This window comes from Apium graveolens, chromosome 9 (assembly GCF_009905375.1).
Source record: "Apium graveolens cultivar Ventura chromosome 9, ASM990537v1, whole genome shotgun sequence".
NCBI classification, from domain to species: Eukaryota; Viridiplantae; Streptophyta; class Magnoliopsida; order Apiales; family Apiaceae; genus Apium; species Apium graveolens.
The window spans coordinates 284,861,624-284,882,112 of NC_133655.1; the positions used below are offsets into that span (position 1 = coordinate 284,861,624).

The window sequence follows — 20,489 nt, forward strand, 5'->3', positions numbered from 1 at the left end:
AAGATATTCCCATGCCTTAAAACAATTCTCATCGAGTTCCAGCTTTTAATACTCCACACCAAATCGTTTCTGGTTGTCCAAATAGACCAGCACAAGGTGATGATCTTTGCATTTGTAACACCCCAGTCCCACATCGAAGAGATTTGGGACTTCTGTTCAATTTATAAGACAAAGTACTACTACTAAGTGCACCAACAAATCATGATCTTTTGGAGGCCTGTGGTGGGCTTGTCGTAACCCAAGTTGCTGCACTCGGGACAGTATGTTTCGGCTTATTTCGAACTCGTAATCGGGACTTGACCCGGTTTTCGGAAAAAGCTCAGGATTTGACCCGAATTGTCACATATGATATTAGAGCCGACTCTCGAAAGCTTGATGCGTCAAGTTGCCGGAGGTGGGGACACGAAGGTTGTTGGTATTATCCCACAATGGCAAGAGGTCCGGAGGTAGGGACACGAAGCCAGCCGGTATTATCCCACAATGGCTAGAGAGGTACGATCTTGGTCCTATGGGCTGTCTGTTCGGGTCTGACGAGGACGTCAGGAGTTTAAGTAGGGGAGTTTGTAACACCCCAGTCCCACATCGAGGAGATTTGGGACTTCTGTTCAGTTTATAAGACAAAAAACTACTACTAAGTGCACCAACAAATCATGATCTTTTGGGGCCTGTGGTGGGCTTGTCGTAACCCAAGTTGCTGCACTCGGGACAATATGATTCGGCTTATTTCGGACTCGTAATCGGGACTTGACCCGGTTTTCGGAAAAGGCTCGGGATTTGACCCGGGTTGTCACAGAAGTAGCTTGTTTCGGTTGTCCTGATAAGTTTTTCTCCGGCCACTCAGCAAATTCCATTATCTCATTCGTGCTAATATTAGGATTATGGATTTGCCAACACAGAGCTGCAGCCTTACATTGCACCAAACTGTGAAAAACTGATTCAGCCTCCTCATGACAAACCGGACAAATTTTATCGATTTGAACATGCTTAGTCTGCAAGAGCATCTTAGTTGGTTAGCAGTACGAGATCGCTCGCCAAACTAAATTTAGAGCCTTTGGAGGAGCCTTAATCTTCCACAAACTCTTCCAAATGAAATTATTATTAACTGCATTCCACGAACCTTTTTGTTCCTGTAGAAACTTGTACGCACTTCTTACTGAATACTGCCCAGAGTTTTCCATCTTCCAGTACAAAGTATCTTTATTCATATCTTGTTCCACCCTCGTGTTTGCAATATAGTGATGATCTCTTATGTCAAAAATATCTTTAATGATCTCCATATCCCATTCTTTAGTCCGTGTACGAAATAGAGAGGCCACTATTTGATTTAACAACGATGGTTAATTAGTAGAAATATAAGGATTATCAACATTATTCAGCCAAGGTTGTCCAATGATTTGTATCTCCATGCCTGTGTCAATCCTCCAACACGGCCCTGAAGAAATCACCTGTCTCGCTTCCATGATACTTCGCCAGATAAAACTAGGACTGCTCCCCAGCTTTGCTTCTATAAATTCTGTGTTGGCAAAGTATATAGCTTTATAAGTTTGGGCCACCAGACTTTCTGGATTAATAATAAAACGCCATCATTGTTTCCCCAACATCGAAAGGTTTACATCTCGTAAGCTTTTAAAACTTAACCCACCGGCATGCTTGTGACGGGACATTCTTTCCCAGGCCATCCATGTGATTTTAGAGTTGTTTTTCTGTGAAGTATTCCAAAAAAACTTTGCCATTGCTTTTTCCATGTCACGAACAAGCTCTAACGGGAGAAGAAAGATATTCATGGCATAAGAAGGTAGGGTTTGAGCCACCATTTTAATAAGGATTTCTTTTGCTGGTTTAGACACTTTCTTTTCATTCCAGCTATGGATACTGGCATTGACTTTGTCCTTCAAGTAGCAAAAGATTGCAGTCTTGTTCCTACCTAACAGATTTGGTAAACCCAGGTACTTTGAAGAATTATCTGCCTCAGGAATTTTAAGCACCTGACAGAGCTCCTCTTTGTTATATGGAATAACATTTGCACTAAAGCAAACAGTGGATTTACCTCTATTAACTCGTTGGCCTGAAGCTTTTTCATATATCGACAATAACTCTAACACCTTCATCGCTTCTTCTGACTCTGCCTTGCAGTAAACATAGTTATCATCAGCAAATAGCATGTGACTGATGGACGGGGCTTTCCTGCAAATTTTTATCCCATTCAACCATTTTGTAGTTTCATACTGCCTAATCAACCTAGTCAGACCTTCAGCACAGATAATGAAGAGGTAAGGAGATAGAGGATCTCCTTGTCGTAGGCCACGACTTGGCTTAATTGGACCTATTTTGTGCTCGCCATGAATAATGGTATAGTCAACTGTTCACACACATTGTAAAACATGATGAGTCCACCAACTATCGAAACCCATTCGAAAAAGCATTTCTTGCAGGAACTTCCATTCGATGCGATCGTACGCCTTGGACATATCCAACTTAAGAGCCATAAAACTATCTTTGCCAAATTTCTTCCTTTTCAGATAATGCATGACCTCAAAGGAGATCATGATATTGTCAGTAATTAATCTGCCCGGCAAGAAAGCACTCTGAGTGTCTGAGATCACCGAATCCAGCACACACTTGAGACGATTTGCGATTACTTTAGTAATTATTTTCATCACCACATTGCACAAAACAATAGGTCTCAACTCTGACAGCATAGACAGGTTTCTCTTTTTAGGGATAAGAACAATATTAGTAATATTAATACCTTCCATGAGAACCCCTGTCGCAAAAAAACCCCTTACCATTTGCATTACTTCCTCACCTAATGTATTCCAATTTTTCTGGAAAAAAGTCGGGGTCATGCCATCTGGTCCCGGCGCTTTATCTGGGTGCATATGAAACACAACATCTTTCACTTCCTTATCGGTCACAGTGTTTAGCAGCTCTGAATTCTGTTGCTCCGATACATTTTTTGAGATACAGTTTAACACCATCTCACTATGAGTCTGCTCCTCAGTAAATAAGTGCTGAAAATACTCCCTAATCAAATCTTGCAAACCACAGTCCCAGTCAACCCAAGCTCCATCTGCATTCTTGAGTTTTTGAATATGATTATTGTGTTTCCTCTTTTTACAAGAAGCATGAAAATGCTTAGTGTTCTTCTCCCCTGCTTGTAACCAGAGTTGTTTAGATCTTTGCCTCCAGAAGATTTCCTTCTGATCGAGCACTAAGAACAACTGTTGTCTAGTGTTCTCAGACTCTGCAACAGACCATGCATCACGTTTACCTCGCAGCAACTTTAGCTTGGCTTTGCAATGCTTGAGATGACTACTAAAAGAACCTGTAATTTCTTTTCCCCATACATTCAAACTCTCTGCACACTTACTCAGTTTTTGAAGAATAGTAATGTCTTCCTCCTCTTCCCAACAATCTTTAATGATTTGAGAGCACATTGGTTCGGTAAGCCAAGCGTTCTCAAACCGAAATGGCCTTCTCTTATTTCTTCTCAACTGCATTTCCGGACTAATAGCAGCGGGCTATGGTCTGATGGGGAGCCCTGCAAATTGTAGACTTTAGCCATATCAAAAACATTTAACCACTGCGTATTTGCTAACACCCGATCCAGTCTGATCTCCACCCAATGATCCGTGTTTCGTCTTTTTTCCCATGTAAACTGGTGACCTATTATATCAAGGTCATGAAGATTAGCTTCGTGAAGACAGTCATTAAATCCCTCAATAAGATGATTTGGGTATGGAGGACCACCCTTCTTATCTGTTTGAGATGTAACATTGTTGATATCTCCAATTACACACCAAGGTAGATTTGGATCACGAGATAAGTTCTTTAAAATCTCCCATGTTTTAAACCTTTGTGTCCTCGCAGGCTCTCCATAGATACCTGCCAAATGCCATCTTTTTGATCCCGCCCTGTATACAGAAATATCAATGTGGGAACGAGAAAAACTTAACAGGTTCACAACCTCTGCATTTTTCCAGAATAGAGCAATTCCTCCACTTTTCCCTTGAGGCTCAACAACAATAAAACCTTCAAACCCTAGCTTACTACATAGCTTTTCCATTTTCTCATAACGACTTATAGTTTCAGAAAGAAAGACAAACGACGGCTTCTCACTACGGGTTACTTCTTGAAGGAACTGAATCTTTCCAGGTGAACCCAGACCCTGGCAGTTCCAAGCTAGTGCATTCATGATGACTGGCGGGTCTGCGAAGCAGCACCCGCCAATAATCTCTTTTTTGGTTCAGTAGAATCTGTCATCAGTATCTCCATACTCGTGTCGTGGGCCTGATTTGTAAGTGTAACAGTATTATGGACAAGGTCCATTCTACGTCTTTTTGAGTCCAAAACATTTAACTCAGCAGTATCCGGCCCATTAGTGTTTCCCTCCAAACTTAAACTTGAATTTTGTATGAATATCTGACTAGGGATATTATGATTTATCTTCCCCAACATTTCAGTGATTTCACCTTCCATTTCTCCCCGAGTTGTCATGTTTCCTTGTGAACCGTAACTGTCGCTAGTTTGTTGGACCAACACATATTTTACGAGATTGTGCGTATCTGCGGTTACATCGCCTCTCCCCCCCAGAATTATTCGCCTGAGAAGCACCACCAGCATGAAGCCACTTTGATCCCATCGTATGGGTTTTCCTCCTTGAATCTGCACGAAGCCAGACTCCATATGGTTTCTCGATTTTCTCCATTGGAGTATCAAAAACTATGTCACAAAACCTTTCACCATGACCGATCATTCCGTAAATGAAACAAAAGGTGGGAATAGCTTCATACTAGAAATTAGCCCAACACCATTCTTTTTCTGATTTCTTGAGCTTCATTGGGATCTCACAAAATTATCTAGTGACAAAGTTACTAGAATCCTTAGGTACTCTCTCCAGACTCCCATAAAATTATTGGGATCTCCATCAACATATGTACCAATGTAGTTACCAATATCAATAGCCACTCATTGTGACATGAATCCTGCAGACATACCGTGTAGTTGAACCCATAAATCAATCTTATTAATCTCCAGTGTTCTAGGGTTGTCTCCATCTTTTAATCGTTCCATTACCAGATGAAAACGGCCAAACGACCAGGGTCTCCCTTCCATGACTCTCCTGATATCCATTTCATGATAGAACCGGAAAAGAAACCTGTTATAATCCAGTTATTTAACATACAATCCTCTTCCCGGATGCCATAGAGATGTCATCTTATGCTGCATGGCTTGGAAATCTATATGAGAGTCAGTAAGAAAACGTCCAACCAGACACCACCTTGTATCGATCTCGCTTAATCCATCGTTTGTATTTTCATAGCAGAGTCCGCCATGTTCTTCCTCCTCTATTTGGATCGCTGCAAAAGCCTCCTCCATTTCTTGCATGTATGTTTGTTGTTTATCCATAGAGAAGACAAAGAGTACGACGAATGAACAATATAATCAAAACAATAACTTGCACCAAAATAAACGAAGAGATTATAATCTCACAGAGTCTAACATGTCAGATGACAAGACTTTTTTACTTAATTTTAATTTTGATAGAGAGGAATCACATACATAACCCAATTAAAAAGAGAAAAAAAGACACAAAAAAGTGAAGAAATTGGAAACTTACATCGCTATAAACAGAGAAACTGATACCAACAAACAAATCAACACTCAATTAGATTTGAAAATCTCGCAAATTAGATCAATTTAGTGGTTGAGTTCGTTTAAAAAGAGTGTTTAAGGTGTTTCTATTTTGGGGGTTTAGGGTTTAATGGTTTCGGGGGAATTTGATTTGACACAAGCGCGTTTAGATGAGGTAATTCAGGTTGATAAAAACTTTTTAATTGAGGAAGAAGATGTGTATTTAGTAACTTCTATTAGAGCAAGTTGTTAGGTCACACACACTGTAGAAGGGGGTTAAATACAGTGTTTACTACAATCAAATCGAATATAAGAACTCAAGTAACAGAAAACAGATTTTATTCAACACAATAAACTCTGTTACAATATGGAACTGTCCTCTCTCAGTGATGAACAACTTATCACGAGAGTTGCTAGGGTTATTAGAATAATGTTCTCGAGATTGATAACACATATAGTATAAACCCTATGTCTGTGTTTATATACTACACAATTACAAGATAATCGCTAATTGATATGGAATATAATTCTGCTTCCTAAAATATATCAATCGGATATCTTTTCTTCCAAGTATTATATTCTTCATAGAATTCCTTCTTCATGCATATCTCTTCTTACGTTTGTCTCGATCTTCTCTTCAATCAATCAGCCGTCTTCCTTATCTGAACATTTCCTTTAAGTCCTGATATTATCTTCTGATAAATATCTCCTGATAATTTAAGTACTGATATCCTTAAGTCCTGACTTCCAGTAAATGCTGATTTCAGTTAAATACAGATATTTCCTGTTAGTTAAGATCTGAAAACTAAACATGAAACACATTAGACATGACATTATCAAATATATCTAACAATCTCCCCCAACTTGTAAATTAGCATAATATACAAGTTCAATTAGATATTTGATGATGTCAAAAACATTAAGTACAAATGCATGAGAATATAACTAGATAACTACAACTTACAGTCCTTAAAGCTTTACCAACTTTATCTTCTGATAACAACTTTTAGTCTATATACACATCAGAACTCGATTAGTTGTAGATCTCAACTTGGCTTCAATTAGTGATCTCTCTGATGTCAGGAGTTGTTCTGAGATAGTTCTTTAACAAACATCTCTCAGCATATTTGAGTTCATCAATCATCCTCCTTTTAGCATCTTTAAGCTCTGTAGTATCTTCACCAGTTTGAAAGATAGCATATCTGAGATCATTAATTTTTTCTTTTCTCAGCTCCTGATCTAGTCTGATGACATATGCTTTGTCAGACTCTAGATTGAACTCAAGCCCCTTAATACCAAGATAAGTTTTGATCTCTGCAGTATTAAGCTTCATCTCGACAATATCACCCTTGTGATCTCTGTACTTAGGACAATATGAGCTGTCAGACTTTAAAGAGTAGAGCTTCTTCTGCCTTTGAATCTGAGACTTCAAATAATCTGCAGCACTGTCTGTAAATTTGTTCTTTACCTGAAGTAAAAATAATACATGTTCTAGTTCCTCATAATACTTCAGTGGTATATCTCTCTGCCTAATATGGTATACTCTTCCATCTGTCATAAAATATAACATGACATATTCTTTCAGGATTGTATGATAAACCATTTGTACAGATTCCAATAGGTTCAATCTTTCAGGAGTTGCTCCAACACCTGGTTCACTCAAGGAAGTTGGATCATCGGTAGTGTTGCTTACTCTTTTCTCTCTTGAACTACCCAACCCAGATTTATCTTTTGCTTCCTTTCCAGTAACAACCCTTGCTTCAAAACCACTTGTTGCAGTATTCAAAGGTTGAGTTTATTTGGCTTTAGTGAATCATGGTAGGAGACTTGCAGTAGGTTTAACATGAGCAATGTCAGAGGTTAATTTACCTTTTAATTTATCTTCTGATATCAAGCCAACTTGAGCTATGTCATAGGTTGCTTGCTTCACAGTCATATCAGAACTAGCTAAATCTTGACTCTGAACAACTTGAGTCATGTCAGAGGTTGTCTTAGAAATAATTCTTGAAGTCAGAGTAAGATCAGCATCTTCAACATAAATTTCTTCATCTACAGGAGGCACATAAACCTTTATAGGTTCACCAACTTTTTCTTTGCCCTTGGACCTTGGATCTATCTCCATTTGTGATTTGGCCTTGATTGCCTCAGGATTTATCCTTTCTCTTATCACAATGCCTTTAACCTTAGGAAGTTTCTTTTCATCAACAGAAGCTTCAGATTTGGAGTTGACTTTTTCCAACTTAAGTCTAGCTTCTTCTTCCTTTAGATTCTCAAGGTCCATTCCTGGATTTTCTTTTAGAAATAACTGTCTTGAAATTTCTTCATCAAGATCCAAAAGTTCATCAGAACTTATCCTTTTACTAGTATCAGAAGTAATTCTTTTTCCAGTATCAGAACTTGTTCTATGACTTGTAGCTTCAGCTCTTCTTGATGAGAGACCTATATCTTGACTATGACCTCCACCCATTCCAGAGTTTCCCTGGTCATCTTTTTCATCATCCTTCCCCTTCAGTATCTTAACAGTTTTGCATTTGGACTTAAGTACTTTCTCCCCCTTTTTGGCATCAGCAGGTAAAAGAAGAGAGACAAGCAAATCCACTGAGGATTGGATCTCATCGAGTTGAGATTGCTGAGAAGCTTGATTTTTCAAAGTTTCATCAATTTGAGACTGTTGCTTCTCTTGGGTCTTCTCAATGTAAGCAACTCTGTCAAAGGTAGGTTGGAAAAAAGTTTTCTTGTCAATTTTCTTAGTCATTTCTTTCTTGAGCAATTCTTCCTGAATTTTATGCACCTCTGCATGAGTTGTTGAATGTAGACCTTGAAGATGTCTAGTACTCAATGCAGTGACTCGAAGTTGTATCTTGAAATCATCATTAATTAGCATCTCATCAGCTTTTGCCAAGTGTTCAGCAAGAATCGATTGAGAAGGAACAAAAGTAATTGTGTTCCACTCCTTAGTCCACTCCTGTCCTCTGGGAGTTTCACTCCAAGGTACTGGTGCTTCCCCTGTAACAAACTTCTTGACTATCTCACTTTTATGAACAGTTTGTTGATGTGCATGTCCTGATGGACCCGCTGCAGTAGCATCTTCATTTATAGCAGCATCACCAGTATCATCAGCATTTGCAGCATCAGAACTTACAGATTCAGCATCCTCTGATAAAAGAACAGTATGAGAGGCTATGGAGGCTTCAACATCATCCTCTAAGTGTTGATCTGCTTCCAAGTTCTGATCAACGGCCATATTCTGATGCTCACCTATAGTATGATCTTCAATGTCTAGATACAGAGAAGGTGTTTTAGACAATTCTGTAGTATCAGTAGCATCAGGAACTGGTGTTGTTGATGGATTAATTTGAGCTGGAGGAGCTTCTAAGTAGAGAACCTCAGGCACAACCAGGTTGTGAATATCAATTTCAGCACTTGTGCATGGGTCTGCAGTAGATACTGGTTCTTGTACAGGAGACACGGGTGGTGTAGATGCTTTATCTGTAGCAGTAGCTTCAGCAATTTCTGGCTCTTGTGAGATCAAAGATTCCTGATCTCCTTCCTTAGCTGCTGCTTCCTCATCATCTGAAACTGGCCTGTGAGCTCTCTGTTTCTTTCTTTTCTTTGAAATGGAGATTCCTTGGGAGTTTCAGCATAAGACATTCTTCTAATCCTTTTGAGAAGCTTAGATCCCCCAATTCCAGTATCTTTCTGAGAAGGGACCTTCTCAGCTTCTGCGATAACAGGTTCTGATACAGGAACCTGTTCCTCACTGTCTGACTCATCTCTCAGAACAATCCTCCTTCTCTTCTGTGGTATCTGAGGTATAGTCTTTGTCCTCTTGGGCTTGGAAGATGAAGGCTTCACAGTATGTGCTGATGATGAAGGTTGAGTTATCTGTGAAGGTTTGAGATGTGTTCTGATAGAGGGTTGAGTAGGTTGAGATGTATGTGTGGTATGTTCTGATGGTTGTTGTGGTGTCTGGGATGTGCTGGTGGGTTGTATATTAGGGTAAACAGATTTGTAGGTTAGAGGATCAGCTTTTACCAAGATCTGTTTTACAGACTGAGGTATCTGTAAGGGTCTAACCACCTTTTTCTTAAGGTCAGCATTTACCAAGTCATTAAAAGCCCATTTTGCAAGTTTAAAGGGTGGAAGTAAAGAACTGGCTGGTTGAGGTTCATTAGCACGGCAAAAAGTATATATAAGCTGACAGAATCTAGCAAAGTATACTACATTCCTATCCTCTGTCATCCTATCCCCTATAAAGCCTAGCACAGCACTTGCAAAATCAAAATGGGTTTGGTGAATAATAGCATACCCGATGTGCTGACTCATAATAGGAATGGCATCAAAGTTGGAACACTTATTGCCGAATGCTTTAGTGATGCAGTCAAAGAAAAAGCTCCATTCCTTTCTGATATGTGCTCTTTTCAACTGTCCAAGCTTGGCCAAACTCTTCTCATACCCCAAATTGGCCATGAGCTGCTGTAGAACGGGTTCCTCCGGTGTTGAGAAAACGCAACTTTCTGGTAAGTGTAGAGCTTTACGAACTGCTCCAGGAGTTACCACATGCTCAACATCATTTACTTCAAAAATAATACTTGGAGTACCAGTAGCACCACCATTATCAAAATGCCCAGTCCGCCAAAACGTCAGAACTTGTTGGCTGGAAATGACTTGAGGTTGGATCAATGCATACCCAATCTCACTGTGTGCTAGAAGATCTTGCACAAAGTGCAAATCAGATGGAGCTTCATCATGGTTTAAGATTGCAGCATAGTTGTTGGGTACAAACTTGGCTCCATCTATAATCAAATCCTTAGGTGCCATGAGAAAAATTGAGAAATTGAGAAAAATTGAAAATTTGATAAATGTCTGTATGAAAAAAAAAACGTCAGGAGATGAGAGAGAATAGAAGTAAAGAAAGAGAGATAAAGTGTGAAAGTAAATAAAAGATTTTACAATCGTCTCTCTCTTTTACTTATACACGGTAGAAAAAGTAACTGTTGGACACCTGTCAGACATGCAGTAGTAAAGAATAATTAATGGGCACGGGAAAACAGTAATCATTACTTATCACATGCAGTTTTTCAAGGAAAAACCGTTCCACTTACCAAGTAATCCCATTAATTAAGGTAGTTCAGTTTTAATTTAAAATTTAAACTGTTCCCACTTAAAAAATTATTTTTACTGCGAGACCAATATTCTGTATAAATACACTAAGTGAGAGAATGACCAAAATAAATAAATCAAGTAAACAGGTACTGCCACGTCAGAATCAGAACTTGATTTGTATCAGATATAAAAACGGACATCGGAATATGGGTAAATCAGGATTTAAACTTATATAAGAATTTCAAACAACTCAGAGATAAAATCTTACAAAAATATAAAATTTCATTAATATATTGAGAAAATACATTCATGAAATTGAAATTTCAGCACAAAATTACAAGATTGTCCTAAGATACAATTCTTATTTCTTATTCCTACTTTCAACAAAAAGAACAGCGAGACGAATGATTCGCTCCTGCTGTCGAAGAGCTTCCAACCGTTCTTCTTCCAGTCGCTCAACATGGCGATGGTAATCCATATAGAAGAACAAGAGGTCTGTCAGAACCTTTTGGGGAACAGAGTCCCAAACCTCATCAGAAATGGCAGTAACATGTCATTCCTGCTGCCATGCTGGACAGCTCATGGTGAGAGAGAAAGTATCATAGTTCAGAGCTGAGTTGTAATTATCCATGATTGTGATGAGTGAAGAAGAAATGAGTTTGAGAGTTTGAGTGTAAATGAGAGATGTACTGGCTGGAATGAATTGTTGGTTTATATAGGCAATAGAATGTCAGGAGACGCAAGAAAAATTTAATGCTGACAGGTAGAAATAATTCTACCTCGTCTCCCTAGACTGAGGAGAATAAAAACAGCCATTGGAAGTGTAAAACAGGGTTTAATGCGCACAAGAAACAAGTAAACATTACTGTGCATGGACGTGTACCACTAACCCTAAGTGTATTGACTGTTAATATCTCACCCGAACATATTCTGATTTAAAATAAGACTGTTTCAGAGTTTAACCATAAATAAGTCAAGTAAAGGATCAGAATTTAATATCAGCACTTAGACTTATATCAGAACTTAACAGTCATCAGAACATGATTTCTTAACTCGAAAAATGAATGCCTATCTCTGCAATTCTTCACACAAATTCTGATGTCGGTTCTTCAGAACTTAATCATCAGAACTTCCATCATAACTTGTCCTCATAATTTATGCAATCTGACACATAAACTGTTCATCTAAAACAACCACAGTAATTTTCATCATTCATATGGAGTGTAAGTGTGTGCATTAAGTTAAATATCAGACAAAGAGTAAAGTCTGATTCACTGCAATACATCTTAGAAATAAGGCATAACTAAGAACTTTGCTTAAAATCTGTCATTATTCTGAAGCCTACTATTGAATGAGTTCATGCATGAGTCCACCTCAACTGTTTTGTGCTTATTTTATGCATCTTTTGAAATTCCATTTTACAGTGGCTTCTCAGTGTAAGTGAGTCACGACTGCTTATCAGAATTTATGCTATTATTAGAGTATTTCTCCAGTAATCATAGAGTGTGAAAAATCACCAAGAAAAATAATTATTTATTTTTCTGATGCATATTACTTAATACCAGCAATGCACCTGGGTCGTCCCTTCCACATTTTTTTTACTCTAGATCTCAAAGGAGTACCTGATTTTAATTCCTTGTTCTTTTCCTTTTTCTTTTGATAAGTGAGGTTTATCAGCACTTAGTACATTCAGTAGATCAGAACTTAACAGATGAAAAGCATTATTTTAGTTTTTGACTTAGTAATAAGATAGATAAAGTAAACTTAACTAAGCTCAATATCAGAATTTGCTCGTGTCAATAGATTTCCACATAAATAATTACTTCTAACATGGGATCTCTAGTATATTAAAGACTACTAGGTCAGCATCTAGCACAGTTATCCTCATAGGATTGAATAGTCACAAAAACAGTCATATCACTATCAGAGTTTAGAAATTCATATCAGACAACAATCAGTACTTAAGCAATTTTCAATTAAACACATAATACACAAAGATAGTAATATCTGTAAATACTGATCATAAATTCTGATGCAGCAGAACAAAAGCTAAGCAGATTTAGAGAAAGAACCTGAAACCATTCCAAGTTCATTTACCAATCTTGTAAAAGTAGCTTCACATAGTGGTTTTGTGAAGATATCTGCTAGTTGTTGATCTGTTGGAACAAAGTGCAATTCCACTGTACCTTCATCCACATGTTCCCGTATGAAGTGGTACCTAATGCTGATGTGCTTTGTCATTGAGTGTTGAACTGGATTACCTGTCATAGCAATAGCACTTTGATTATCACAGTGAATAGGGATTTTAAAATATGTTAACCCATAATCCAGTAATTGATTCTTCATCCAAAGAATCTGTGCACAACAGCTTCCTGCAGCAATGTACTCTGCTTCTGCAGTTGATGTGGAAATTGACTTTTGTTTCTTGCTAAACCAAGAAACCAATCTGCCTCCAAGAAATTGGCAGCTTCCACTTGTGCTTTTCCTGTCAATTTTACAACCTGCAAAATATGCATCTGAGTAACCTATTAGTTTAAAATCTGATTCTCTGGGATACCACAATCCCAGATCAGCTGTTCCCTTAAGATACTTGAATATTCTTTTCACAACTGTTAAGTGAGGTTCTCTTGGATCTGCTTGAAATCTTGCACAAAGACAGGTAGCATACATGATATCAGGTCTACTAGCAGTTAGATAGAGTAAAGAGCCAATCATACCTCTATAATCAGTAATATCTACTGATTTACCAGTTCCTTATCCAGTTTTATTGCAGTGGTCATGGGAGTGGATGCACTTGAACAATCTTGCATTCCAAATTTTATCAGCAAGTTTCCGGTGTACTTGGTTTGACAAATAAAAGTGTCTTCTTCATTCTGCTTGACTTGAAGGCCCATAAAATAGCTAAGTTCTCCCATCATACTCATTTGATATCTTGACTGCATCAGTTTAGCAATCTTCTTGCAAAGTCTGTCATTTGTAGAACCAAAGATGATATCATCAACATATATCTGAATCAAAAGTAAGTCATTTCCATGGTTGAGGTAGAACAGTGTTTTGTCTATAGTTCCTCTGTTAAATCCACTTTCCAGAAGAAACTGAGCTAAAGTCTCATACCATGCTCTTGGAGCTTGCTTAAGGCCATAAAGTGCTTTATCAAGCCTGTAGACATGATTTGGATATTTAGGATCTACAAAGCCTGAAGGTTGTTCAACATACACTTCCTCTTCCAATTCTCCATTGAAAAATTTCACATCCATTTGAAAGACAGTAAACTTTTTGTGAGCAGCATAAGCCAAAAATATCCTTATGGCTTCCAATCTAGCAACTGGTGCAAATGTTTCATCATAATCAATTCCCTCTTGTTGAGAATATCCTTTTGTAACCAACCTTGCTTTATTCCTTGTAATTATGCCATCACTATCAGTTTTGTTTCTGAATACCCACTTTGTACCAACAACAGATCTGTTCTTTGGTCTTGGCACTAGGGTCCAGACTTTGTTTCTTTCAAATTCAGTTAACTCTTCCTGCATTGCTTTCAATAAATCAGCATCTTGAAGAGCTTCTTCCACTTTCTTTGGTTCAGTCTGAGAGAGAAAGGAATTATAAAGACATTCGTTTGAAGTAGCTGTTCTAGTTCTGACACCTGCATCAGGATTTCCAATAATTAAATCAGGTGTATGTGATTTAGTCCACTTCCTTGCAGATGGAAGGTTTTCTCTAGAACTGGATACTCTCCCATGATCCATGCCATCTTCATCAACATCTTCTGATGCTCCCCCTGAAAGTATGCTCTCCGAATTGGATTCTTCAGAATTTAAATTTTTAGAATTATTAGTTTTAAGGACCCAGACTTGTTTGGATCCTTTGGCCTTATTAAGTTTGTTAACATTTGTAGCGTATTTAGCATCAAAGTTTATGTTAACATTTTTTTTATCAGAAGTTACACTATCAGACTTTGAATCATGACTTACACTAGAAGGAACAATGCTAACTTTCTTTAAAGAAGGTTTTATTTGATAATAATCATAGTACAGACTATGATATTCCTTACAAGTATAAATGGAATGCCATAAACTACCACAATAAAAACAAGGATTTTGTGGCCTATATCTAACAGACTGACTCTTAACTCCTGACTTTGAAGCTAAGGAGTTTATGTTCTTATTCTTCCTGCAAAAAGAAGCCAGATGGTTAGAACTTCCACAGTTATGACATGTTTTTTCTAGGAGCATTAGGAATAGGCTTATAATCATTGCTTTTTTTACACCTTCCTTTCCATTCCTATTTTTCCTAGGTGACTTTACCTTGTTTACATTTTTAACATCTTTCAGCTTGTACTTAAGCTGCTTCTTAGTCATTAAGCCTATGTTAACTTCAGTTGATTTTTCCTGTTTTAGTTTGTCAGAAGTTAATTCCTCTTTAACTTCTGATTTCTCAGTATCAGACTTTACAGCTACAAACTTAACAGGTTTTATCTTTGGCTTTTGTTTAACAACTATAGGCTCAATTTCTACAGTTCCCTTATTATTCTTATCATCTCCATAACCTAAGCCCTCTTTCCAGTTTCCACTACTTAACAGATTCTGAGTTGTTCTGCCAGAGTTAGTCCAAGTCCTGATAATCTCTCTTTCCTTTTCTAACTCAGTTTTTAGAGATTCATTCATTTTAAGTACTTCATCCCTAACATAGAAAGCATCATCTCTATCTTTCTGAGTTTGATGGAACATGACTAACTCTTTTTCTAAATAATCATTCCTCTTTTTACAAACAAGATTTTCAGAAGTTAATCTTTCACATGTTAAAGTTTGATCTCTATAACTAATAAACATGGTTTTAAGATATCTTCTCAACTCATTAATATCATCAGTATGAAAGGCATAAGTAGTTTGAGATACCTTTAACTCAGCAGCATCGGAATTGCTATCAACATTTGCCATCAAGGCATAGTTCTCCTCACTTTCAGAATCTGAAGTGTCTGTCCAGTTTTTCTGCTTTGTGACCAGTGTCTTGCCTTTGTCACTCTTCACTTTCTTGCAATCAGGAGAAATGTGGCCTTTCTCACCACAGTTGTAGCATTTGACATTTGAGTAATCTCCTCTGTCAGACTTCCCTCCTTTGCCTTCAGCTTTTCTGAAACTCTTCTTATCAGAACTTGCACCTTTCCTGGAAAACTTCTTTCCCTTTCTGAATTTCCTGTATGCAATCCTTGTGGTTCCTTTCACCATAAGAGCACACAGCTTCATCATCTCTTCATCAGCATCCATCTCAGGCAAGCTTTCAGTTTCTGAGTCATCATCACTATCAGAACTTGATGACTCAGTATCAGACTTTGTGATGAGCGATTTTTCCTTGCCTTTCCTTGAGATAGCTGCTTTGGGAGATTCTTTCTCGGCCTTAAGAGCAACTATCCTTGACTTTCCTCCTTTCCTCTTGCTTCTTTGTTCCATCTCAAGTTCATGAGTCTTGAGCATCCCATAAATTTCATCAAGAGTAGTTTCTTCAAGATTGTAGTTGTCTCTTATAATTGTGGCCTTTAAATCCCAACTTTCAGGAAGAGCTAACAGGAATTTAAGGTTTGAATCTTCAAGATCATACTCCTTGTAAACTAGTGACAAATCATTCAAGAGTTTGACAAATCTGTCATATAAATCAGTCAATGACTCATTAGTCTTAGAGTCAAAGTGTTCATACTCTTGAGTGAGTATAGCCTTCCTGTTCTTCTTAATCGAATCGGTTCCCTGACATCTTGTCTCCAAGGCATCCCATATCTCATTTGCAGTTTTGCATTTTATTACCCTGTTTGACATTACATTATCAATGGCACTATGCAACAAGTGTCGTACCTTAGCATCCTTAGCAATTGATGCGATATCTTCAGCAGTGTAATCACTCTTCTCCTTTGGTACATACTTTGCTGCTTCACCTGCAACTGCAACTGCGAGTTTGGTTGGCTTGTGAGGTCCTTCATTGATTCTGTCAAGATATTCTGAATCTGTAGCTTCCAGAAACATAGTCATCCTCACCTTCCATATGGGATATTCAGATGGTTTCAGTATGGGAACTCTAATAGCCTCATATTGACTATGGATTTGAGTCTTTGGAGGTTCTTCAGTTTTGGTGGGCTTGGTTGGAGTTTCTGCTTCAGACATGATTTTTTTGGATCTTAAACTGTTTGTGTGTTAACAGATAGCTCTGATACCACTTGTTAGGTCACACACACTGTAGAAGGGGGTTGAATACAGTGTTTACTACAATCAAATCGAATATAAGAACTCAAGTAACATAAAACAGATTTTATTTAACACAATAAACTCTGTTACAATATGGAACTGTCCTCTCTCAGTGATGAACAACTTATCACGAGAGCTGCTAGGGTTATTAGAATAATGTTCTCGAGATTGATAACACATATAGTGTAAACCCTATGTCTGTGTATATATACTACACAGTTACAAGATAATCGCTAATTGATATGGAATATAATTCTGCTTCCTAAAATATATCAATCAGATATCTTTTCTTCCAAGTATTCTATTCTTCATAGAATTCCTTCTTCATGCATATCTCTTCTTACGTTTGTCTCGATCTTCTCTTCAATCAATCAGCCGCCTTCCTTATCTGAACATTTCCTTTAAGTCCTGATATTATCTTCTGATAAATATCTCCTGATAATTTAAGTACTGATATCCTTAAGTCCTGACTTCCAGTAAATGTTGATTTTAGTTAAGTACATATATTTCCTGTTAGTTAAGATCTGCAAACTAAACATGAAACACATTAGACATGACATTATCAAATATATATAACACAAGTGTAAGGATATCCTAATAAATACCCTATAAACATTATAAATATAGTATTCTAGTGACTTAAGAGATGATTTTTTTCATATCAACTCCAACAACATAACTTATATTTGTGGCTTATTATTAAAATAATTATATATTCAAATAATAATGGGAGGAAAATAAAAAATATGGGAAAAATGTGATATTAAAAAAGGAGGGTAACAAATATTTTATAGATAAAACTAATATAGGGCATGTAAAGTAGTGTCTTATTGATAAATATTATAAGTCATTAGAATATTGTTGAAATACTTAATTATTCAAGATGTGTTAAAATTTAGTTTAGGGTAATAATTTATGTCACTCTTGGACTTGGATACAAATCATTGGACAACCTTGGCTGAATAATGTTGATAATCCTTATATTTCTACTAATTCACCATCGTTGTTAAATCAAAGAGTGGCCTCTCTATTTCGTACTGGGACTAAATAATAGGATATGGAGATCATTAAAGATATTTTTGACACAAGAGATCAGCACTAAATTGCAAACACGAGGGTGGAACGAGATCTGAATAAAGATACTTTGTACTGGAAGATGAAAAACTCTGGGCAGTATTCAGTAAGAAGTGTGTACAAGCTTCTACAGGAACAGAAAGGTTCGTGGAATGCAGCTAATAATAATTTCATTTGGAAGAGTTTGTGGAAGGTTCGTGGAATGCGATCTCGTACTGCTTACCAACTAAGATGCTCTTGCAGACTAAGCATGTTCAAATCGACAATATTTGTCTGGTTTGTCATGAAGAGGCTGAATCAGTTTTTCACAGTTTGGTGCAATGTAAGGCTGCAACTCTGTGTTGGCAAATCCATAATCCTAATATTAGCACGAATGAGACAATGGAATTTGCTGAGTGGCTGGAGAGAAACTTATCAGGACAACCGAAACAAGCTACTGCAAAGATCATCACCTTGTGCTGGTCTATTTGGAGAGCCAGAAATGATTTGGTGTGGAGTAATAAAAGCTGGAACTCGATGAAAATTATTGCTAAGGCATGGGAGTATCTTTCACAATGGACGACAGCTCAGGGTAGGTATACTGGGGCACCTCTTTGACCTCCTATTGTAGGGGATGGTGCAATCTAATGGGCAAAGCCACAGCAAGATGAAGTAAAGATCAATGTGGATGCAGCAGTCTTTGAGAACCAGAGAGCTTCAGGAATAGGATTGGTGGTGCGGAACCATGCAGGTCATATGTTATCGGCTAAAACTACATGTTTTTCAGAGGTAATGAACCCAACTTTAACTGAAGCTTTGGCAATTAAAGAAGTATTGAGTTGGGCTAAGGAATGGACGGAGAAAACTACCACTACTGAGTCAGATTGCTTAGTAGTTATTCAGTTGATCAGAAGTGCTACATCTCTGCGATCCAGACTTGGAAAGGTGATAATGGAGTGTAGAACTTTGGTCCGCGAGTTAAACAATGTAAGGTTGTATTTCATTAAACGGTTTGCGAATATGTCGGCACATGAATTAGCTCACGTGTCTCGTATGTACCCTGATCGTGTGTTTGACTGGGGATCTATCCCAGTTAATGTTCAATCTTGTATCTCGAATGAGTCTTTGGAATAATAAAATAACATTTCCTAAAAAAAAAACTTATTCTATGATGTCATTTTTAAATTTTAGTCCATTTCAGTTTTTGACTTTAATAAAATAATTAAATTATGTTAATTAATGATTCAAATTTCTAATCAGTAACAAATTTTATTTTTTTTGACATAGTCAATGACTTGTTGTTTAACAGCCCTTTAATTTTTTGTTAAATTATTTATTTTTACAATTAGGTCATTCTACTTTGTGCTTTAAGTTGTTCAAGATTTTTTTAATTGTTTCATATAAGTCACTCTACTTTGTGATATTATTTATTGGTATCAAATCCAACGGTTCAAATTATATTATTTGTATTTTATTCATGTGAATAAAATGAGTTCTTTTCTATTTTTATTAATGTGAATGGAAGAAATTTCATTTATTTATATTACGTTTTTGTTTTGTTTTTGCATTAAGTACTTTACTTCGTGGATTTAGTTGTTTGAATTATTTTTTATTCTGAGTCACTTTGCTTTGTCATATTATTTTATGAAATAACAAATTTTATTTACATATATTAAAACGAGCTTATTAATTATTATAATATTTCAGTTTTAGTTAATTTCAATTTATGACTTCAATTAAATAATTAGATTATAGTTAAAGAAAGAGTCAAATTTTTAATAAGAGATATATTTTAGTTTTTTTTGACATAGTCAATCACTTCCTTGTTATTTAATCCATTTAATTTTAGATGTGTTAATTTATTTATTTTTACGATTAGGTCACTCTACTTTGTGCTTTTGATTGTTGAAGATTTTTTTTCATTAAGCCACTCTACTTTGTCATATTATTTATTGGTATGGGATCCCGCGGTTCAAATTATAATATTTATATTCTTTTCTTGTGAATACAAAAAATTCTTTTATATTTTTATTAATGTGAATAGAAGAAATCTCGATTATTTTTATTACTTTTATATTAAAACATTAATATTTTTTCCTAATGTAAATTTTTTATTTATTATCTGAAAAAAAATAGTTGAAAATTATTTATTAAGCATACAAATCCAACATTTATATGTTGTTTCGATCCATCAAACTGATCGTCACTACATGAAATAATCGATTATAAATAACTCTATAAAATTTTAGCAAGTATTTTGTTTTTAACATTCAAAAGTAATAATTCCATAATTTTCAATAAGTTTAAATTTTAGTTAAAGTTTTGGGCCTCTTGAGACAACTCTTTTAAGGAGTTTAGGTAATTTATTGACGAGTATTTGTCAATCCAATTTATAAATTGAATTTACGGCTTATAAGTTGAATGTACTTAATAACATATTTTTTCTCAAATTATTTAGATTGTTTT

General features: G+C 36.5%; 2 protein-coding genes across 2 annotated transcripts; one reads left to right on the top strand and one right to left on the bottom strand.

Moving 5' to 3' along the window:
* Positions 1-3,490: 3,490 nt before the first annotated feature.
* On the bottom strand, positions 3,491-4,195 carry LOC141686483 (uncharacterized). Its single transcript, XM_074491517.1, has one exon. The coding sequence runs from the start codon at positions 4,193-4,195 to the stop codon at positions 3,491-3,493; it is 705 nt and encodes a 234-aa protein (XP_074347618.1).
* Positions 4,196-18,275: 14,080 nt separating this feature from the next.
* LOC141686484 (uncharacterized) lies at positions 18,276-19,157 on the top strand. Its single transcript, XM_074491518.1, has 2 exons — positions 18,276-18,615; positions 18,811-19,157. Exons 1-2 carry the CDS (start codon positions 18,276-18,278, stop codon positions 19,155-19,157), a joined length of 687 nt encoding a protein of 228 aa, XP_074347619.1.
* The last annotated feature ends 1,332 nt before the right edge of the window (positions 19,158-20,489 follow it).